The sequence below is a fragment of the Lepeophtheirus salmonis genome, chromosome 10 (assembly GCF_016086655.4).
Source record: "Lepeophtheirus salmonis chromosome 10, UVic_Lsal_1.4, whole genome shotgun sequence".
NCBI lineage: Eukaryota > Metazoa > Arthropoda > Copepoda > Siphonostomatoida > Caligidae > Lepeophtheirus > Lepeophtheirus salmonis.
In genome coordinates this window covers 4,248,756-4,273,769 of record NC_052140.2, presented here as the reverse complement: position 1 = coordinate 4,273,769, position 25,014 = coordinate 4,248,756, and the positions used below count along the sequence as shown (strand labels likewise).

The window sequence follows — 25,014 nt, the reverse complement described above, 5'->3', positions numbered from 1 at the left end:
AAAACTTACATCAAACTAAATTCATTTATAAATATTTGTATATACACATCATTATGATCCGAAACGGGATTGATTAACATTTATTACTTTGTTAGTTTGTATACTTTTTTCAATTTTTCAAAAAAAGGAGGAACTGACATCACATTTCAGCATTCATAAAAACACATTATATCCGGTTTTACAACAAAAAAACTAAAAGAGTTATGAGAGAGCTTGGGGAAGAAGGGCTTTTGTATATTCTGTCTCTACCAAAAAAATCAACTATTTATATCTCTTTTAAAAGCCATACAAAAATAGAAGCGAATGATGCTGCTTTTCTTAAGCAAAATAATAAACTGAACATTAAAAAATGAAACCACTCAACCTATCATTAATATAATCGCTTCATGTTGCATACATTTTATAGTAAATGATTATTATTACAAATTGTACTATTTTTTTTTTTGAGGGGGGTAATTGGGGAGGGTGGTTGTTTAATTGTCAAGTCACTACTATACGTATCTTAATTCTAAAATATACAAATTTTTTTAGTTATTAAATTACAATTGGTAGTAGCTAACTTGTGAATAATTTTTATAACTTTTTTGTAAATAATATAAAATTTTGTTTACATAATTAATTCATGAATCAATTAAAACATTATAATGTTATAATTATATTATTCTTCTTCATTAAATTCACACATTATTATTTTTTTATTTAAAAAAAAATAAGACTATCAAACACTTTTTTAATTAATTCAGTAGTAGTAGTATTAATTATTAGTTATGGTTGTGGAGGTGTTTCATCTTTGAGTCTCTCTGCAAAAAGTTGCTGCAACTTTGAAGCTATATTTATTTCTGGTCAGCTATGGTTAGGGAGTGTGTGTGTGTGGGGATTTAATTTGTATCATTTTTTTAAAACTATATTTCTGTAGTTTATTAAATATTATTAGAAAATATACATTGAGCTTATCAACTGTCAAATACTGATTAATTAATTTATATTTAATAATATCGTTATTAATAATATACTGGAGTATCATTATGAGCGATTCTTTTGTAATACACTTTTTTCTACTGTAGAATTTATTTGTATGTACTAAAAAATAAGTTCTTAATTATGTAAACTTTTTAATAGAAATATACCTGCTCCTAAAAATTTGTATTTCCCTGTCTTCTGTCGATTCCTCTATTGTTTTTATTTTGTAATGTTTTTTTTCTTCTTATAAAAACAAAACCCAAAATCGTTGCTTGATTGTCATATATATTTTAAAATATATGCAACTCAATCGTATATTTGTATTTAAAAAAACAAAAGGATTTTCATGTACGGGGGCATTCACAAACCACTCTTGCCTTAAACCATGTCTATTCTTGTTTGGAGGAATGAAGCAAGATAAAACCACGTAGAGCTGAATAATATGACCCAATATGACAGGGTACATTTTATCTTTTTTATAAATAAAAGTTAGTTAAAAAAAAAGGAGAAACAATTTATTTAAAAGGCCATAAAAAGATTGGCCTTTTCCTAAAAAAGGTCAATTAAAAAATAGAATTAAACGTAACATTGGTGGGACAAAAATTTGAAAAAGTAACTTAAAAAATAAAATTTTCTTTATAAAAGTAAAAATAAAATTTCATAAAACTAATTTGATAGGACAAAAATTCGAAAAAGTCAGTTTTAAAAACAAAATAAAAATGATTTTCTTTAAAAAAGTAATCAAAAGAAACAATTTATTCGAAGTCAAGGCTATTTATGGCCTAAAAAGGCTTGACTTTTTCTAAAAAAAGGTTAATTTAAAAATAAAATTTTACGTGATTTGATTAACAAAGCAAAAAGATTTAGAAATAAAGGTTATTATTTTGTGTATTCTAAGAAAAAGGTGAAAAGGCCACTGCGTTTTATTTTACTTTAAATAATGAAAAAAAATTATTCAAAGGGGGGAGAATTATGTGAATAATAACTACGTGGTTTATTTATGAATGCACGCCCCTATTGGGATTATTTAAAAAATTTTTAACAGAAAAAGTATTGAAAAACACAACAATTAATTAATTATGATTATTTAAAAGTTCCTTTACTCAGTTGTTGGAGAGAGAGAGATGGTGGGTGGTGGGGGCGGGTTTATTAAAGTGTGTGTGTATTGTGGGGGAGGGGGTCATGATGATAATAATGATGAAAGACTTGAATATATATTAATTATTTAAATAATTATATTTCTCTGAAGATTTCGTGATTTTTCTGTCTCCGGAATCTTTTTGCTTAAATCTCACTAAACCTTTTATTATTGTTTTTTTTTTTTTTGCATATAAAAACAAATCAACAAATATAATAATAATAATATTAAGAATATATAATCAATTAATTAATAATACTTATTATGCCTAGAAACAGTAGAAAATGTATTTGTTTTTATGACGTATTTAAATTCTCTTTTTCAATTCATTCGTCAACTTAGTTTCTAATTTATTTATCTCTCAGTATAAATCTGTTATACGTGATATTTCTACAGTATTAATTATTTTTTTGGGGGATTTTCTGGGAGTTTTTTTCTTCATATTTTTTTATCCTCTTGTAATTGGCACTCTTTACATATTCCTTATACAATTTAAATATTTTTAATTCAACTATAGCTTGTCTTTTGTTTATTATTCATCTTACTGTTGTGTTGGATCCTGTTGCGTATTTGGGAGGAGAATGATTTTTACGCTCTGTTTTGGTGCTGTAGACATCTTCTCATTTTTTGTTGTTGCTTGTACATTGTACAACATAAGAAAAATTTGTTATTTCCCCCTTTTTTTATACAAATTATTGTACACAGTATAATATTATGGATTTGTATGCGAGTCAATTTTTAGGATTATCAATCTCAAATTTGTATAACTTTGTAATTAATTATAGACATTTTAAGGGCAAATGATGATGAAATATATTCATTTTATAGTGCTATGGTAGTAGGCTGTCCATTTACTTGGAATTGCTGAACAGAGGGCGCTGCTGTGGGATAAGGAACATGAACAACACCAGGTTGTTGTGTAGCTGCAAGGCCTTGAGCTGCAAGTGCTGCAGCTGCTTGCTGCCCAGGAGGTAATTGCGCGGCTGTTGCAGCGGAGACTGCAGTTTGACTAGGAACTCCATATGAGGCTGCAGCGGCCACTTGCATGCTCGGTAGTGCACTGAAAAATATTTTGGGTTAGTATATATATAATCTTAACTCTAGGGATGGGAAAATTGTCGAAATCTTCGTGATCGTAAGTTTAAGAAACATGTATAAGTTCGTAAGATCTAAATATAAATGCTTTTATTTAATGATTCCTCTCTACCTTTGAAAATTATAACACATCAGCAACCAAGGATCACTATAGATAGTGATGTAAATCAAGTGTATTTTTTAGCTCGGACATTTTTTTTTATTATTTTAACTTTTGAGTAGTGAGAATCTTGAGGATTTTTCGTAGAGTTGTAATTATAAGTCCTTGTTGGACTGAGAATAGAATTGAGGATCGATAACGGACTAATTTTCGCCGTTTATTTCCTTCTCCCCCTCCTTTCTCGATTGCTGATTGGAGCTGATTTAATGAAACGTCATGAGAGCTTAGATGCTCTCCTCCAAGACTTTCCTCAAACTGCCAGGATTAACATGTTGATATTCGGTTTCATTTTTAAAAATTCCAAAAATAAACATTATTTTCATCACTAACTCTTGTTCATAGTGATCTCCATAGATGAAAATAATATTATGTTGTTTCTGACGTTTTCTTTTACGCTCACTTCAATTTAGACAATATTTACATCCCTACTTATATCTATCTTCCACTTAAGTAAAACATACCTAAAATATCCTTGGGGATAAGATGATCCAAAGTTCCCAATCGTATATCCGGGGAGCCCGGGTAGATAGTTTGTTTGCGCTGCTTGTGCAGCAGCCTGGGCTGCTGCCGCCGCCATTGGTTGAGGATAATAGAATCCAGCCATGTGAGGTGTACCTGTTACACTATATGGAAACTGTGCTCCAGGAACCAATTGAGGTATTGTCAACTGTGAAGTAAAAAGTAATCCAAATATTAGACACATGAATTAAAATTATGTCAAATTATTAACAAAGCAATGAAATACGAATAATGCTTAGTTAATTTCCCGACCTATACCTACATTGACACGACAATTTAATTGGTAGATTAATGACAATTATATAATTAGTAACGATATATCTCCCCTATAAAACAAAATCTACAATGAAAAAAGAAAAAAAAACTCATCATTTTTTTTACAATAACTTGATTTTTTTAAAGCCAGGACTAGTTGTACTAGAAACTTCTTCACGATGTCAAAAATTCCCCAATTAATCTATTTATACCTGCAAATAGAAAAATAGAAGAAAAGATAATTTTTAATTTCGATTTTCTGAGCACCCGTTGTATAGGTTTAAGATATCTGTTGAGTAATAAAAGAATCATTAATCCACAAGAAAAATAAGTTCATTTTCTGCTAAATTATTTATCAATATGAAATATCGTAGGATTGGATATTCCCGAGGGTGCGAAAAGGAGGCAAGAGTGAGACATTTGGGATGATTGAATTAACATTGGTCTTAATATCAGCTGCTTGTTATATGATTTTGGAGGATAAAATAAATTACTGCTACAGAGAGGAGAACCTTCCAATACTTATAGTTGCATTACTGTAGGGAAAGGCTCTGAAATCTTTGATTTAAATATTAAATTTATCAAGATTTACTGATGAAGTTTATATTTTTGTATATAAATGAAGTATAATTTCATCTCAACCGAGAAGTAATAATTTTAAATAAAATAACTTCTCAAGGAATAAACATTAAATAATATAATTTTTGTTAAAAAGAATGGAATGTTGAAACTCTAAAAACTACCCAACCAGTATTTGTAAAAATCGTAGCAGACAAATATGGAATTGTATATAACAAATTTTTTCGGTCTAGTCTATATTAATAAACCAAAAGTGTCACGTCTGTTTGTTTATTTTTGTATTAGATTAAGACTTATTGTTAACAACAAGCTCAATAAAAAAAGTATAGAAGAGATAAGGACATATATAAAATAAATAACAATGTATGTGTACGTAAAACATAGCCAGTGAGCGCTCTACAGACTAAAGTACTCACTGGTAGTGTTGTGTCAGTCCTCATTTAGTTCAGCTCAGTCTTAGGAACGACTCTATAAGCAGAGCGTTAGACCACTTAAGAAATCCTGAGCGCTCTTTCGCTCAGTTACTAATTTTGTGAGCGCGCTCCTGCTCGTTTTGTAAAGCAATGAGCGTGCTCCCACTCCCGTTCAGTGAAAAATGAGCAACGCTCATTTTTTTGCTTGCATTTGAACTTGACAAATCTTTATGTATATATATGTTGCAAAAAAATCTACTTCATTTTTTCCCCTTTTAAATTCCCTGTTGTATCTAATAGATAATGGTAAAAAAGACATTTTGATACCAAAATAATGTCTCTAGCTTCAATATTAAGGAAGTTATGACCAATTTATCATCGGAATTTCACGGCATTTTTCCGTAGTGTTAAATCTATTACTACTCCCTCCCTCCTAACGTCATATTATTATTTTTTCCCCAGCTGTTATTATTCTTTCACTCTTGAGGAGAGAAAATCTAAGTTTTGTGTGCTCATCAAAAAGTACCACCAAAGATTTGTTGTGGAGTTATATTTTTAATGAAAATTTGTATTTTTATAGACGCCTAATAAATATAGGAAATGCTGTGTAATACCGCTAGTCATATCAATGAAGTTTTTAATCTGTAAATATAAGAAAAACAAAAAAATGTGATGTCATCCTTTGAAAATACCCTTTTTGTGAGCTGCAAACTATAGGTCAATCAATCGTGTTTGTTTTTTTTTGCATATTTTTTCATCTCTAAATTTTTTTGCCAATGGAGTGTGTATAAATTTACAAACTCATATCAAATATCTACTATATCGTTAAACCAAAATGTGTCCCTTAGTCGACCCGTAATTAATCTAGGGAGCACAGATTTTATAATATAGGGAAAAACATTAAAAACCGGTCGTCATTCAATTTTAGTAATAAAAGTGAAAAATATTTTGCACAAAGTACTTTTATTACGCAGAAAACAAATTGCAAGGGTGAAAAAAGTCAAAGTAAAACTTTGATATCTATTGGCTTTCCTACTGCGCATATTCAATCAAAAACACAAAAAGTAGTGTCTAAAATTATCATTTAATCTTAAAAGTGAATTGTATACCTTATATGTACCTATACGTGTACACCAAAAGCAATTCCTTGTCTATTAAAGAATACATCCCCCAACTTCCTTAATAATAAAAAAAAAAGTGTGGAAAGTATGATAAGAGAAAAATAAAATAATATTGTAGAATGTTCATTAGGGTGGGTCGTTCTTAGTGGAGTTTGATATACATTTTTTTTTAAATTTTGAAATCTAGGTATAGAAAAATTGTGTATTGGTATCAAATAACATTTTTTGCAAAATACGAGCTAGAGAGATATAACTTTAGTGCAGGGAAAATATAGTAATTATATTTTAATTCATGTATATTTATGTTGCATTTTTAAAACAATTTACACTAAAGATATGTGAGAATGCTTAGTTCAGAGGACATTGACGATACTAAATAATGAACATAAAAGAAGAAAAATCACACGCTACACCCGGTTTTCCTTTCCTAATTTTAGAAATGTAGTTTTTTTCATTACCAATAGGTCAACAACTCCAGTTATGACTTATGTTTAGTGATGTTAATTGTAAGCATTTTTTTGCTCGCCCTAGTGTCTTTTCTTTTCTAAGCTGTTATCATTATTATTTAATTTCTGTGGCAGTATTAATATCCTTAGGATATGAATATGTCGTGACAAAACTAAACAAATGCTTTCAGGGTATATTTAATCATTTGTAAAATATCGGATTAGATCGGAATATTGGATTGGAAAATAGCGTTTGATATCTGCCATGTCTAATTCCTTCATTCAATAGTCCTGAAATTGGGTATGGAATAGTAATAGTAATTATTTATACACACCATTATGGATTTATAAAATTATCATTTTTGACCCACTCTAATGTTAATATATTAAGATGTAGTTGCGTACTTTGATGTACCAATCGCATACAAAAAAGAAAAGAAAACAAAATGTTAGAATGAGAAGAAAAAAACAAACAGTAATTCCATAAATGTTAGTAACAATCGAAAAAAATACATATAATGTATACAAAAATAGAAAAAGCTCAAATTCTCGTAAAGTTTTATTTTCAAGTGATTTTTATTTATCTTTATGGGTTTTTGTATGTGACATGCCTACCTCCCTGCCCATTTTGATGTTTTTTTAATATTATACTTACAGAATGATCATAAGAGTGTCTGCTAAAAACAAAGGACACTATTACAACTACTCACAATCATAATGTTAATAACAATAAATGGAACATGAGGTACTAAAAACCACAAGATACAAGTTTTTCTCTACCCACAACCTGCTATGTACTGCTTTAGTCATGTTTCGATAAGGTTTGCGAATATTTTCATACATAAATACATAGAATTCATAATATGTCATTTGAATAGATAGGAACTTTAAATCCGGAACAAGTATAGATCTCAATATCTGCTTATCAGATTCAAGCTTTCAAGGAGTTTGAAAACCTGTAAGGAAGACTCATGATCCATCTGAGAGCAAAAAACGTACTCCAGACTTCCTGAAGCAAAAATGCAAAGGAAATGTGTCCTACCAGCTACTCGGATCTGAACTTCTTTGTTTATAAGATGTCTTGTAGAGAGAGTGCAACAAATGAGCACATAACTCTATTCACTCCTTATGGGCTTCAATTCTCGAGGCAGTGGTCAACATGGGTAAGAAAATCCTCATCAATGCCTGTTTGTAGATTCAGGGTCAGGTTGAAGGCTGTGGTTGAAGCTGGAGATGGTTTGTTTGAGTAATTGACTTCACTATAGTTCCTGTCATCTCAGAGCAAACAGTTTGTGAACTACTGAACTAATTTTGGGAAATATACGTTATCCTTAAACTTTCCAGATTTAAAACCCCGACCCTATAAATATAAAACGAGCCCAAAAAATGATATGATTATGCGTTATGAAGAATATTTTGGAGGAGTGTATTTTAGCTTTTATGACGTATTATTAAATCAGCTGCAAATATCCGTGGAAGGAAGGAAATAAACACGAATTCCACTCCGTATTTAACAAGCAGTGCCTCCAGGTATGCGCAAATCTTGCGCTTTTACAGATGTATTTCCGCTAAAATTTTGTTCATTAGCTTTTTAGATTCAAAATTAGGTGTTCACTATACTACCAGGATCAATCCAATTAAATATTTTTAATGGGCCCTTCTGAGCTCCTCAATTTTCTACTATTAAAAAAAAATGGAAACAATTTGGGGGAAAACTCTATAAAACTTTTGAAAAGTTTTTTTCCTCTAAAATAGTTATGTTCTACGAAATGCTAACTTTTGATAAATAAACCATAAAGAGAATAGTAATAAAAAATTAGTAATAGAATAAGAATTGAATTCAAAATGAGACAATAACAGTTTGTTTTTGATCATACCTTGTATATATATCCCACAGATCTCCTATGAATAATAAATCAAATAAGTTAGATACGATTCTAACTTGCAAAAACAATATAACTTATATAAAGTCAGTTGTTGTTAATAAAATAATATATAAAATTCATAAATCAATTATTTATTTATAATTTCTTTCGACAAAACACAAAAATTTTTATTTTTTTGCCTATGTACTTTTTGGTAATTATAGAATTTCTACAAACTACATTATTTACTATTTAAAAAAATATATGTATATTAATATATGATGTATGTTTATTAGGGTGATTGATGCAGAGCCCTCAAATACTCGAATACCCCTTAATCTTTTTTTGGTACACTATAAGGACATAATGAAAATATTTGTACTATCTCATTAAAATATTTATATAATTTTTTCGTAATCAGAATTTATTTCAAACATTTTTAGCTACTGTTAACATGTTACATTATATTACAAATATCTCTCTTTCTGAACTGCAGAAATAACTTTTAAGATCTTCTGATAGGTATCATAATACCTCCAGTATATATATCAACTTTTGTTAGTTGATTAATGGAAGTCTCTGTGAGAGCAACTCTTCTCCCGATATATATATTATATAGTGAAGAAAATCGTCTGTATTTTTGGCATATTAACCCCCCTATCAAGATGATAATCCTCGCAACTTAAAATAATGTTTTGGACTAGAGTAGCTTCGCTATCATGACTTTTGATTGCATCAGCTGTGACGAGGGTAGATGGGAAGAAGGAAATAAACAACGCCATTCACAAGAATTACTCAACTGTTGATCCTCAATTCTACTCGGAGTACAGCAAGGACTTAGAGTCATAACTCAGCAACAAATCTTCAAGGTTACTCTCCGTCTTTTATGGGCACACACATGTACATGTATGATAGTTGTGCCAACCCGCCTTAACTCCAACATTTTTCGATAAAGTTTTTCGTCTCTTCTTAACAATAAAAGTTTTTAAGCCTTCTGTCAAGACAATGCCCCCCCCCCCCCAAAAAAACCTTCTGCTGACGCCCTTGAGGACTATAACTTATTATATGAAGTTATATAACATGCCCCACCTACTTGCTAACTAATACATTCCAAGACCGGTGTATTAGGGAGCCCTTGAAAACCTTTCCCTCGAGCTCATTACTACCCCCCCCAAATAACCACTCTATTATACCATAAAGCCAATAAAAATGTTGAGGCATCCCCTTAATGTACCCTAATAAATATATTGTATATATTTATAATGCCATTCATCTGAGTAGTAACTTTTTATCTTTACTTTTGATGAAATAAAAAAAAAATATTCCCCCTGACCTCCTAAATTACATTTAGGAAGTCATAAGAGGATTCATGTGCCTCCTTTCCTCCCCATTGACAAACGACCACCATTAAAGAGTGATACCTTAAACTATATTTGTTTTACCTCTCATGACTACTATTTTCCTGTGGTATAATTATAACCTGTGAAAGCATCTACTTTATTTTAACAAAATTTAATTTAATTTACCAAAAAAGCCTATAAATAAATAAAGGAGTAGGTACTTTATGTTTAGATATTGAACACCATTTATGCTTTTCCTTAACTTTCAAACGCTTGAGGGAATTAACAAGGGAAATTTAGTGATTAATGGAAAAAATCCCTGGACGGCTCACAAAGAGGTGTAAAATCAAATAAAGCGTGGTCAAAAAATGAGCTTCGTCAAAATGGACTCTCTGAAGTTTAATACCGTCCCATGCCAATTACCAATCATTACTTGCAATTGATGTGGGGTTATTAAACAGAAAGTGTTCCGAAATTTATCAAGTTACATACACTCTATTATTGGTTGACATCGGTCAACAAAAAATGACAATGGAGGCAAAAAAGCAACGGATTGTAGATCTTCTCTACGCCCATCACTCTGTAAAAGAGGTTGCAGACATTGTGAATTGCTCTGTTGAACTTGCCTGTGCGGTTAAGAGTCTCATTAACATCGGCGAGAGACTCTCCAGGAAGACAGAATGTGGAGTAGACAACAAGATTTTTTTCTGAAGATTTCTAGAAGGATGTGGCCCTTGAAATTTAAATACAAGGAGTACCATGAGGTGATGAAAGAGTAGGTTGTGAAGCACTGGCTACCCCAAAGAGGATTACTGTTGGCAACAATACTCAGCATTTGGCCATAACAACTCAAGCTTGGTGCAATGCATAACATTTTGAGAAGTATTTGTTCATATTCTAAGGTATAATTATAATAAAAAAATACTCCTGATACTATTTTCTAGTTTTCTTTATTTTTCTTCAAAATTGTTTTTATGTTGACTCACCACATATGTATAATAAAGTGGAGCCTCTATGACATTTATGTATGTACATAAAATCCTCAGTTACACTTTTTATTTAACTTAGTACAACATTTTTTTTTCATTTTACAATTACTTAAGTAAAAGAGAAACACAGGAAAAAAAAAATAATAAAAGAGGAGAATGTGGCCTAAAAATAAACTGTTAGTAGCATCAACATTCCCTTTCAAGTTCCATTAACTTATTTAGAAGAAAAAAATATATTTTATTCAAAGAAAATTACTGAAACTGACAGAAAAAAGAAAAAAAATAATGTTATATTTTTATTACTATGATGACTTTATCCTCACTTTCTTTATTTCTTTAACGGGAAAACCCTTCACCAGAGGAGAAGAGGAGGGGAAAGTCTAAAAGCAATGATAATAAGAATAATAGGAGCTCCACACCTTTTATAAAAACAGCTCTCCATAAAAGTTTAAGAAAGCTAATTGAGTATGTATGATGTAGTCATTTAATATCCAAAAGAATTTTATTAATACGAGTATATGTACCATAATTAACACTAACTATATTAAGGATAACTAATCTTGAATATTACTCCCCTAGGCACCAATAATCTACTTCTAGGCAGCGGCAGAATTTGCTAAAGGTTGTTAAAAAGGTTGGTCCTTATTTATTATTGAAGTCTGAAGTTATTGTCAAGTTAAGTCTCAGTCCGGTACAGTTCAGTCCTACAGTTCAGTCTTAAAACTGTTTAGGACTGAAAAACCAATATCACCAACTCCGTGACTATTTATGCAATATTAATATTTTTCTGAATGAAGTAAAATGGTTACTCTGTTGGATAATTGAGGGAAGTAATTAAGGTCCATGGAGGTCATATTGAAAATAAATATGCTATTAATTGGCATTTGTTCAAGCTCTGGTTTCGGTCAAAGTTTGTTCCAATTATAGTACACTACCTTGTATAACAATTGTTGATGTAAATCGTCTATATTTTTTAGTTGGACCGCCTTTTTGGAATTGGTTATTTCATGAAAGAACTTTATGTACATATGTGTGCTCATATATAATTGTAAGTCCTTGTTGGACTCCGAGGATAATTAAGGATCAACATCGGTGATAATCTTGCCAATGTCCTTGTTTATTTTATTTTCCCTCTCCTCCCCCCTGGCACAGCTGATTGTTGCTGAAACATATATAATATTGTATAATGAAACATCTTGAGCGTAATCCTTCACAACATTCTCAAATTATCGGGGTTGGCATGTTAATTTTTGGTTTTTTAAACGTGGGCAAAAAACACACGATTTTCATCACAAACTATAAAAAAATTGACCTGCTGTCTCAATAAATATTTTAAAATAAAGTTGTCCTTTACCTCTTCCTCTCTCTTGGATCCTTAGAGCAATTTATATTTATATAAAAAGTATATTTATTTCATCTCAGGATCCTTAAATTAAAGAAAATGGGAAGAAATAAATTATGCGGCAAATTTAAAAATAAAATATAAAATAGGAAGACCAAAAGTACCTTATCGCAAAAAAAAAAAAATGTAAATGAGAATCTTCTTCTTTCTTGTTTGACTAGGGAGAAAAGAGGAAGAAAAAGAGGACTTTAATAAATATGCATTAACGTTAAATTACATTACAAGAAGAATGTAAGATATTATATGTAGTAATCTTATGTTATATGTACATATATTATAAAGATAATAGATCGTTTTAGTCTAATGTCAAAGTCCGACTATGATATTTATCATGATGATGAAATTAAAATTCTATTTCATTATTTAAAGATAATTTATTTATTGACGAAATCACTTAAATTACTTATTCGGAACCAATCCAACATTACTCTTTGTTTAGTTGATTAACGAAAAGTCTCCGTGAGAGCAGGATTATCATATGTTCATATATATACGGATAGATGGGCAAACCACATTTAACGTCATTTGGTGTTATTTTGCGATGTTCACGAACTATGTAGATTTATTTTTCAAAAACGCCAAAAAAACTTTCCGTGTATTTGTTGCAGAGTATAGCAAGAGATTTAAAAAATATAACCCGCTGGGATATTAAAAAAGAAACCGAAAATGGACGTGGTCTCCCTGACAATTTGAAGAATGTTTGGAGAGGAGAGTAGCTTAGCTGTCAAGATTTGTCATGATTGTATTAAAGTGAAGCATCTATGAGATGATGGAAATGAACACATATTCTGGATTTCCCTGTAGGATGCTATAGCATTGAAAGAGATACCAAATGAGAGTTAATAAATTTAACATGTACAAGATGTACAAAGTAAAGAGAAGTTAATTTTCCATGCCAAATGCCCTGATTTTGCCTTCCTTAAGATGTATCCCTAACAATAATACAATTCCCATGAGATACATCAACATTCTTTACCGCCTCGGATTAAGTAGATTTCTTCCTCTACTGGTTAGGAAACTTTTTGAATCCAAATAAAAGGAATACAACATCGTTTCGAAAATATTGGATGTAGAAGGGGCCTAAGAGTACACATTGCACAACACTCAACATATTTCTACAAAATATTGCCTGTAAGAAAACATAAATTCAAAATTTCAAAAAGAAAGGAAGTCAATCTATGAAGAAATCCCAAGTTATGACGAGATAAATACTCGACTCTTAGGTACCCGAGCCGAGTTTTTGGTGATTTCATGGAACTCGAGAACCAATAGACAAGCTTTTCACGTAGCTCATTACTAATTTTTACGGTAGGCAGCACCATTAAAGTACTATTACTATATCCCTTTATAACAGGTGTGTTGCTACATTTAATCTTCTTTTTTAGAGAGGAGGGGGGCTTAGACCCAAAAATTATCAACACCGTTTCATAATTACTTATATAAATATGTTTATTATATATAAACAGAGGGTGATTGCGTGGCAGGGCTGAATATAGGGGAATATAAACAAAAAATGAAGGTAGAAGAAAAGAGGTAGAAGGAGAAGAGAGAATGAGAGAGATATAGAAAGAGAGAATGGAAAATATGTTTTATTTTGGTGAATAAACTGACTCTTAATCACCTCGGGGGCCCTAAAAAATACCGTAAGAAAATGGTTGGTCATTTTATACGTCTACTTGCTAAATTTTTTGACTGATCTCTTCGACTGTTTTGGATTCCATGTGTGGTTCCACCAAAAACAGGCTTATAAATATAGATAATATATGATATTTTTTCTTTTTTTTTGGGGGGCGCATCAGACTAACTAACTTCTGCATATGTTGAAGCTTACTTGACTATTTGCTGGTAAATTATTAGGATCCCCAGATTCTTTCCCCCATGAGCATTTGACTGTAAGTCCATTTACGTCCGTATTATGGATGGCGACAATTGCATGGGCGGCGGACTCCTTTGTGGCAAATCTGAAAATCAAAGTAAAGTTTAGTTAAATTAAATAAATTGAAACATATTTTGTATTGAACATATTATATAGTTAACAGGTAAGAACTGTCTTTCAAATTCCCGGGATTCCGGTATAAAGGTATTTGGTTACTTTCTATACATAGTATGTCCTGCAGGGATGGAAAAAAGTATATTCTAATGTAATTTTTTTAATTAAAAGTACTGGTATTATATTTATTTTATTTTATGTTGATGCACCATATAAATCCAACATCTTACAATCCCACTCAACTAAAACAAATATATATATATATATATTTTCGTAGTTATTGGTTCACAGAGGCAATTAAATAAATAAGTTCTTAGAATTTTATACAATTTTTTATTCCTTCAAAATACATTACTTTTTTAAAGTAGGGAATACAGTAGGACTCGTGATATTTTAAGTTAAAATAAGTAAAAATAATTTTCCTTATTTCCATCAAAAACAAACCATTTGGCATATTAAGAAACAGACATTGAAACAGAGGAATGCAGAAAAATACAAGGGCTTAAGGGTTTACTGTCTTCGGTTATTCATCTCAAATTGTCATGAAAAGTTAAAGAGTCGGGAAAGTAAATATGGTTGAGGAGGGTTTTAACATCTCCGAGCTTTGTACCCTTAATGGGGAGGAAGTCAGCTTCCTTTGTGAAAGTGCATTCTTGATGTTAAGACGTTTGCCCAGCTTTAGGAATGACATTGGAGCATATTTTGAATCTCCTTTTATGCTCTAGGTGGTTTAGATCTCTGGCAGGTCATCCCACGAGTTGCAGTAATATTAGGAGGTGCCTTGAGGATGGACTCAAGTGCGGATTGGTAGTCTTTTATCTTGCATACTGGTTCCATCATTCTACAAGGCTGCAAATAGGAACATGTTTCAATACATACAAAGGTGCTAGGTGTGAATATGAAGTTGTGTCTACTTTGACCATTTTTTAATTAAATTTTTACATAAAACCACTTGGAAATTAAAGAACTTAAAAAAATGCTTTAAACTCATTTTCGCCAAAATGTAACATTTTTACTATACTATTATTATCCTATGTTGATCCTCAATTCTACTCCGAGTCCAACGAATTCTTACCCTGATAACTCTGCAATAGATCCTCAGTGTTACTCTTTGTCTTTCAGGCACCATTGATTACTTTATATTTATTGTTCTTTCTTCAAGAATAATAATAATAATAAAAAATCAAATAGCAAATATAAAAAGAGCACCCTCTTCAAATTATATATTTTTTTCAATCCCTGAGTAGTGGCGTCGCTTCTAAACTTTTTATCATAAATATATATTCTCTACCAGTTGCGATGTTTGTTCAAGTTGCAACTTGTATAAGTACATTGTAGAAGTTGCAATTTCATCGTCTTAAGATGCATTATTTAATCATGGGATTGCTCATTCTAATTACCGAGAATTAGTACATACATTGATACTATGATTTCAATTGATCTATTAAAATTATATGTATTTATTAGTAATATAACTGCGGGCATTTAAACATTATAATTTGCATAGAATACTTATATTTTAGTGATTTCTATTCAAATAGTACAAAATTACAACATTTTTATATATCAACCATACATGCAACACACAATTTTTACATGATCCTTTTACCAAGTATTAAAAAGTTTAGTTTAAAATTATTTATATAATTTTTTGGTTGCAACTTGTACAACTTGTAAGCTAGAATTAATATAAAATATTCAGCTTGACACAACATATATAAAAAATATATAGTATACTTATTTACACTATGTTATTGTATAAGGTTTAGATAATTTTTGGGACTAAGCCCCCAAATAATGAAAGCTAGTTACGCCGCTTTACCTAAGTTAAACACCACTCAAATCCAATAGTTACGGGCCTGCACGTGATCCTCAATAAATGGCAAACTTTTTCAGAAATGCCATGATTAAAATAAAAGGAAAATCACTTCTAATGAAGTGAAATTTAATCTAATAGTGAAATGAATGCCATTTTTTAGTCCTACAAAAAAAATCAGACATTTTATGTTGTATTTTGATAGATGTCGTTTCTTAAATCAGTCATGTATGATGATGAGGTTTATTTATTTATTTTACTTTATGATTCCTAGTTTTTTTTTCTTTTTTGATATACTATCTTTATCAGCCATCCATGATTACATTTTTTTTGGAAAAAATAATAATCCTAATCGATATATTACATATATGAAATTTTTACGACCTAAGCTTGTTTGTATAACAATGATGCATATTGGAATATGAAGTTTATTGCCTACAATATATGAAATGTCTATGTAGGGCTACAACCTTATGTTTTCCTCCCCTAGTGGCCCATGTTATTATTATGGCTGCATAAAAACTATTCGATATCTTCTAACAAAATGATATTTTATTTTGTATAAGAAATATTTTGATCAAGTTACTCCAACAAGAGACAGTAAAAATCATCAATATTATTTATAGAGTTAAAGTAGTCATTTGTTTCAAACCGGGTTGAGATAAAATATAGAAAAATATATGTTGGAAAACACTTTTTAAGAAGTGTTACGAAGAAATCCGTTACTAAATTCTCCAGGCAGCAGCGGAAGTTTTTGCTAGAGACATGATTGACAAAGAATTTGTGCCACCTTTTCCATTTTTATGGCAATTAGAATGGTTGAATCTAAGAAAATCAAAGATTTCTTCATTAGTGAAGATAACACTGGAGAAGCTCGATGATATTTCAAAAGAAATATGTCCTCAAATCATTCATGCCAACCCCTACACAACTTGGACGCAAAAATGGTTCCCATATAAACTTGCAACTTCCTCCCTATAATGATTAGTAATCTCAGCTCCGAAAAGTATAGAAATAAACTCTTCGCTCACAGAGTGGTTCGTCGCTCCCTCTAATTTAAGAAAAGTCGAATACAAAGTTAAGACAACACTTTCTAATTTTCTTGGCTAATCTACACCTTCAGATCTAAAGAAATCACCATTCCAGTTGGACTGGAGGATAAACATATTCTTCATATTTATTTAAAAGGTATTTTAAAAGATTCGAGTACGGATTAAAGGCTACTATGGATATTTATTAATTTTTATTCATTGAAATATTTTTTAACTTTACATAGTTTATTACTTGCCTATTTTTCTTGACCTATGGCGACAACTTTTTTTTCTTTAGTAACAATCTTAATTGTGCAATTGTTTATAATAAAGGTACGAAATTAAATGTAGTTTAGTTGATAATTATATGACTAAATGAGTATTCAATTCTAACCAATTTATATGAAACTATGGGATAATCACCTTCCCTCTAAAGTATTAATTACTTATTATTACTAGTCAAATAATTGACTTAATTATATTTTATTTCGTATCTTTATTTCACGTTTATGCCAATATTCCATTCAAAAATTAAAATTGAAAAATTCCATCAAAATCTATCTTTTTTTTTAAGACAAATCTTTTTAAGCTGTAATATAAGGTTTATTCAGTTGTTTTTAGCTATGATATAAAACAATTAGGGGAAATATTGAAGAAAAAAAAATATTAGCTTCCAATTAAAAAACTTCATTTTTTATTTTTTGATCAGATACATTAAGATCCCCTATTTAAAGAATATTAGTGTCTGCAATGTTGAATTAAGCATTTGAATGCTGCAAAAAGTTCTATTTGAAGTCTGTTAAACCTATTGAACTTACATGATTTGAGTTAAGATCGACAAAAGTAAGATTGCTTTCTACCTCAATAACTCATTATTTTATAATTGTTTATTCAAGAAATATCTTATATAATTAATGATTTAGAGTTTGCAATAAAATAAAAAGAATAGTATTTAACAGTAACCTAAATCACGCTGAAAATATTAGTAATTAGTTCAAATTGTCCATCAATCTCTTAGAAAATACGTCGTAGGAAAATAATAGTTATGTAAATAGATATTTTGAGGAGATTTTTCTAAAAATTAATACTATTTTTAATAATTATACTAATATTAATAATTAGGCTAGGTTGTGTATAACTGGGTCAAGATCTGGTTTTATGAGTATTTTTTGTTCTCAATGACTTAATTATTGTATATCGATTGTTACAAACTTTTATTTGCATCTATATAGTTCATTCACGTCAAAATATGGCTCTAAATTGCAACTATACTCTAAAATCTTGATTTAAAAAAAAAAATCTATAAAGGCAACACCTATTGTGGTCGAAGGTTTTATTGTTCATTTTGATATTTTACGACATAAATATCGAGTCGTCACAACACTATGTAAGACAAGGTTCTCTCATCTTGAAAGGATTACTACCTAATAAATATCGTTACAAACAAACATACATACATCAAATACCAAGACAATAAAACAACTACTCAATCCTTTGACAAAAATTAGTTCAAACGTACATATATATATATATGAATATATAATTTACTCTGTTCAAAGCATTTAATTTGAGTACAGCGAAGGTACTTTTTTATTTTATTTATTTAATATATCCAATTAGGTAGGTAGCTGAAAAAGGTTCAAGAAGATTCCTTTGATGTCTATTTTTTGTTAAAAGATACTTTATAATTCATCCATCTTTTGAGTCGAGCTACATAGATGGATGGATACATTTACTCACATTCTACAAATTTCTCTATGTAAACAAAAATAGTTATTTCTTATCAATTTACAGGGTGGTTCATAATTATTGTCGTATCAAATATTACATTACTCACAGATAGTGTTGGATTGGTCCTTGGACTGAAATGTTAATCAGTCTTATCTCCCCTCCTTTCTTTTTTTTTTTAAATCAGTCCTATCTTTTTTAGCATTCAACGGTCCTAAGTACGAAGTAGTCGACCCTTCAGTCATAAAGACCTAGATATATTTTTATTTTCTTCACTCCTAGCTAGGTTTGAAGAATATAAAACGAAGAAAATAATATTGTCTTAATTCAGATATTTTGTATTCTAGAAAAATGTTATGATAAAAGTTTCCCAACTGAAATACTGTAGTTAGTAGTATTTCAGCTGTTTTAGTTAGTCTTTTTAGTTTTTGAGAACGGTCCAGCACTACTAACAGACTTTGTACTAGAATAAAATGTATTCATAATTTTTAAAGAACTTGGCGGGAACACCTTCTCACTGACTTGTTGAGTCTGCAAACTGCTCTGGCTTATCTCTTTAACCATACCCTAAGTTGTAAAGTCAAGGGAACTAAGATCAGGTGAAAAAAAAGTCCGAAATATTTTGTTTCTAAAGTCTTCAAAATGGTATTTGCACCATTCTTAACAGATGGGCTGAAAATCCCAGACTTAGCAAAGAAACCCCGATTTTTCCGTTCAAAATTGGTTTTTTTTAAAATTAGTATAATTATTATTATAATTTTTTCTATTCGCTTAATGGAACTAAGTCCCAATAAAACTTTATTGTTTTCGAAATATCAAAAGTAGCGTCACACAAATTGTCATGACATTTTTACAGCTGTCTTTTGAAGGTTGGTGCTAACTCAAAATAAAGTGAATAAAAAAATAGTTTGTGAAGCCCAGGATATTTAGACCATATGTCACACTTTATTTCCAGTCTCAACTCTGCCTTATACTCCTGATGATAAATAACGAAATCTCTACTTCCAATATTATTAATTTAATGATGTTAAAGTTAACGATACTCAAATTAACTGAATCACCCTATATGTACCTTAGATACTGGAATACACCAGCATGTAGCCTAGTTTGCTTTTTATTTCCTTCTTGAAGGATTTGAGTAAAAAATGACGTTGACTCTTTTTTTTAACCTATCACTCCTCTTATATTCCCTGTAAAAATAATGCGTGATTATTCAGATCTCTAGTATTACATGCTTAGAGGAATCACTATTTATGATATGGGGAAGTATAAAGTTAACATTTAAGTATGAAAATTGAGTGTAAGAATTACAAAAATAGTTAAGGCTTCACTCTAAGTGTTTCCAAAACTCAGCACAGGGTCATTTACAAGATTTTGAATAATTTTAGTATGAATTAAGATTAAAATATTAATTTTAGAGTTTAGACAAATTCTCTTTGCGGAACACTAATAAGTAGTCTACAAAACAAATTGATAAATACCTCATAATCAAAAAAGTAATCATAAACGTCAAAATGTTTGAAGAAATAAGCTTCATTTAGTGAGCTTAATTAACAAGATTAGTGAGTGATCAAAACTTTCAGATATCATTGGTTATTTATGGGACTATTTGACAATGACAAAGTATCTTTTCACATCAACAAAGTGACATATTTTTCGAGGTATATCTAAAAAGCAATATATTCTCACAACATCATCTAAAAAATTAGCGTAATTAATCTGTAAAATGTCTCTGGTGAGTTTTGAAACGACTTATGTAGGGTTAAGCCAAGAAAACTATTTGTGTTGTTGCAAGACATGCTACATTGAGACTTTAAATCCTCACCTTCATACTATTTTATTTCAAAAAGAGTGACCACTCTAATGTACTGTTGTATGTATGTTTAAATAACAAACAAAATAAATAAAAATTACCTCTCTACATAAAAGATTATATGAAATACAAATATTTAACTTTTTGTTTTGCTTTATACTTTGTAATTGTATCTAATTAGACAAATTGAAATTAAAATAAATAGTAAAAACTTCTTTCATTTTCATTATAGAAATTAATACGGATTTATATTTAAATGGTTTTAAATTATGGGTACAGTATTAATTATAAAAATATCCTAAATGAGGATTCAGTCAATTGTGTGGCTGTATGGGGTTATTCAAATTAGAGCGAATTAATTTAATTTTAATACTCCATCAATCCCCTGTATAATATACTCGTGAAGAAAGGTTTTTCTCATGACAAAGACTACACGGCGGTGCAGAAAAACTTACAGAAATCTGTAAAGCTCAAAGTTGTTTTTTTTTTCTTCATAAATGAGCAATGGTTTTTATAACATAGTAATTTACAAGGACTACTTTTTGAGACTTTCCATTCGAAATGGCTGCCATTAGCTTTAATCATGGAGCTTAGTCGAATACGGAAGGCGGATAATGTGTAGGGTGACTTTTTTGGCCTTACAGGATGTCCCTGACTCCTTTTAGCCGTTTCACAACTGGGATGCAGTGTCAAAGAGCAACATCAAAAACACCTGTAGCACATCATGACACCGATATGAATCTGATGGGTTCAAGTATGGAGTTGCAAATATAGTTCCACCGGATGAATCCGTCACCCAAATGTTGAAGAATTAACGGATAATTTATCCTTAATATCATTATTTGAAAAATATTTTGAATATTATACATCAGTGTTTAATGACTTCAGTTTAGTCTCAAAACTTTTGCACGACCCTGCATACGAGGGTGCTCTGAAAAGTTTCAAACCTAACCAAGACACAAGACATTTTTTCTGAATTTTTATTTTTCAAAATAGTCTTCTTGTAACTTTAGACACTTCTTCAACCGATGCTCCCATCTCTGTAGCCCATCCAAATAGTACTCTGCGTTTTTCTTTGCAGTATAATTGTTCTCCGCTTGACAAAACAATCTGCAGTCAACAGTTTGGACTGTATTTTTATTTCGAGCGTTTAATGGCGTATCCAAGTTTCATCTACAGTCATTAATCGGATCCAAATCTTGAATTTATTAAACCTAAACTGCACCAACAGCGTTATACGCGATTTTGTCTATTTTCACAAAAACACTTAGATCAACGCAGTCAAACGACTGTTACATAAAAACTGAGTGTCTAAAATGGCTAAAGCAATAGTGAGTAACTGTCAATAGATGCTAGATAGATTTGACTAGCTTTTATTTAGGAATTTTATAAAACTTTTCAGACCTCCCTATTATATGAAGTAAAAAAATAAAATGGGATTGTCTCCTTTTCTTGATGTTAGATCTTTTTTTTTTTGTATTGACGTATCTTATATGTAAAGCAACTCATCAGCCCCTTTGTTCGAATAAAGATTTGATTCGATTTTTTATTTTTATTTACAACCCTAATTTCCAGAGGTCGACTCCAAGAGGTTGAAGATGTTATGTATATACTACACATTTATATATATATATATATATAGAGAAGAGAGAGAGAGAGGAAAAATAAAACATTAATACCCTAATTTAAAGAGATTTATATACTCCGTTAATGGGAGCTCGTTTCATTTCATTTTTTTTTATATTTATATATTTTATTTTATACTTTTTCTTGATCGGTTCGATTTTATTTTATAGTTTTTTTTTCTTTTTCTTTCTAGAGAACGAGAGTTCTTTTCACTATTATTTTTTCTTTTGAAGAAAGGGAATGTTCACTCATTAGCTGACTTATTAATAGCAGTATCATCATTTTAAGTCATTAAAAGGGATCAACTGCTGGAATTATACTGAGCATAAATAGTTTTTATCGTTTGAATTAGATTTATATTTTATTTGAATTGATAAAAAAGTGTACAATATGTTTACCTCTTCAAGGCTTGCAATATAACTAGTCCGAGGTCCTGGGCTATGTACTTTTTGACGCAAGTTAATATAAATTTACATTTTTTCTCTCATGGGCTATCTAAACCGATATCTTGACTAACTAAGGATGAGAGGAGACAATAATAAAATGAATAGAAGTTCCAATAATATTAAATAGGTTAAATGTGTTCATACACATTAAATACAAAAAATGGGCCAGTGATTGATTTCATTTGTAGTTACAAAACCTCAAAATTTAATAAGCCTTGCACCTAGTCTTGAATCGGTCTAAAATACTAAATAAAAAGTTTCCTCTACTCTTTCAGGCGCGCCATTTTTTAATTAAATCCCATGAATAAAGCTACAAATATCAATACTAAAAGTACTTCATATCTAAAGAAGAATAACATAGGATATTATTTAAATTATCATGAGTGTAGTTACAAAAAAAATATTCAAAAAATAATGAATATCCATAGAGATATTTAATGTTTAAACTAGTTTGAATTCTGAGGTGCTTAATCCCGCCCTCTTGGCACTAATGGATTGAGGTACAGCATTACGTAGTCGAATGGGCTAGATACAGGCCAGCCTTAACTAGCTGACTGGTTTATTACAAGCCAAGGGATAGTTAGCGTGTCTGCTAGTAACTCGGTGCAATGCACGGTACTCCCAATAGTTTTTGAAAAAAATATATTTTTATAAAATATGAAAGCAAAACTTTAGTAAATTATTATCCTTGCCTTATAAAAAAGTATGATATATGTTTTTGATTAAGAGTATAATTTCAACCAGTCTCAAATATATCACAAAGTTGGTTGGTTGGATGATATATTAAAATTTGTTTAAGAAACCTTTTTCTTTTTTAAAGAAAAAATGACTAATTGACAGAAATTCAATTAATATTAAGTTATAAAATATATAGAATGGGGAGAAAAAGTTTAAACCATCGTCTCCATCTTAAAATTTAATTCATTTATGGAGATTTGAATAACATTTACGATATAAATAAAAGCATAAATGGATATATATCTTTCATATAACCTATTTACAAAATGGGTTGGTTGGTGTGAGCTCTTTCTTGGTATATACTTGTGTTGTTTGGTATACCGATAATATAGAGTGGTAACAGGGCACTGACTAAACATGGGCTGATATCAAATTATTTTCCGATTCGATATTTCACAAATGATTAGATAGTTAGTATTGGCACAATAGGGTATGATCGTTGGTTACTTATATCAATTTTTTAATCAAAGCTTTAGAGAGTGGCGCCATGTTGTGGGGAAGTAATACAACTCCATGACGGATAATACGAAAGAGGGCATGAGCTTTTTTTACTTTATTGTTATGCTATTAATGGAAAAATAAATTCGAAAGATAAACCTCCCTCACCCACTGGTAACATATTTATCAGACTATGAGGGACGTTTCTCTTTCTAATTTGTTTTCTATTGCTGAATGTCAAAGGAGTGGTTGTCGAGGGTGGTTGTTTATTACTAAATTGAATACTGCCCTGATATCTTGCAGATGAAATTTATTTTTAGTTTCCTCATGCCCTATTGCTTTGTTTCGTTTGGATTTTGTTTTACCCCTTGGAAGTTAATACTTTACTAGATCGAAAAGTAAATATTTTATTAATTTGATTCCGGTTAAGTAATGATGGCAAGATGACCGTTTCAAAAAGAAATGCAAATTTTATGGTGAACAATTATGACAAGCCTTGGTAACTAATGAATAAATCTTATCTTATTTTTTACTTAATACAACGACCAGGGTGTGAAACTTTGCTTCGCACTCTTTTTAAGAAGCAAAAATGCCATAACAGATGTATTCATTTGTTCATCTAAGTGTGAGTACTCTATGTATTTAGCATTCAAATTGCACTTAAACTATATTCTTTTAAATAATATAAGTCTGAGCTAACTCCACCCCTTCCTACTCCAAACATAAATCCTCTGAACACCTATAAGAGTGCCCCTCTTGTACAAACAAAAATACAATGCATGATTTTTTCGGTTTTTTTCGTCAGTTGACTTTTTTTAATTTAAAGGATCCGAGTATACATATTGATGAATTAGAAAGGACATGAATATAAATACGCTTCTCAAAGAGGCCGTTGCATGTAAAAGTTATCATACATTTTGTAAACTTTTTCCTTTTCTTTTTGAAGATGAAGTTACAAAAAGCTTATTGTGCTTTACGACATTTTGTTTTTATATTTTTCGTTGAGAAACTATGGAATTACCAATAGTAACAAAATGCAACAAAAATTTTGCGCATAGGCTGGAAACCACATATATTATTGTTATTAAAGCTGTGAAATACGAAAA

The 25,014-nt window shown here is 30.2% G+C and overlaps 1 protein-coding gene across 1 annotated transcript in view; it reads right to left on the bottom strand.

Annotated features, from left to right (window-relative positions):
* Positions 1-2,516: 2,516 nt before the first annotated feature.
* Positions 2,517-25,014, bottom strand: part of LOC121125539 (cytotoxic granule associated RNA binding protein TIA1) — a 217,198-nt gene continuing 194,700 nt past the window's right edge. The window contains exons 5-7 of the mRNA XM_071891557.1: positions 14,114-14,243; positions 3,815-4,020; positions 2,517-3,158 (exon numbers count right to left, since the gene is read on the bottom strand). Coding sequence (XP_071747658.1) covers positions 2,921-3,158; positions 3,815-4,020; positions 14,114-14,243 — 574 coding nt within the window. The 3' untranslated portion in view covers positions 2,517-2,920. The remainder of the gene's footprint in view (positions 3,159-3,814; positions 4,021-14,113; positions 14,244-25,014) is intronic.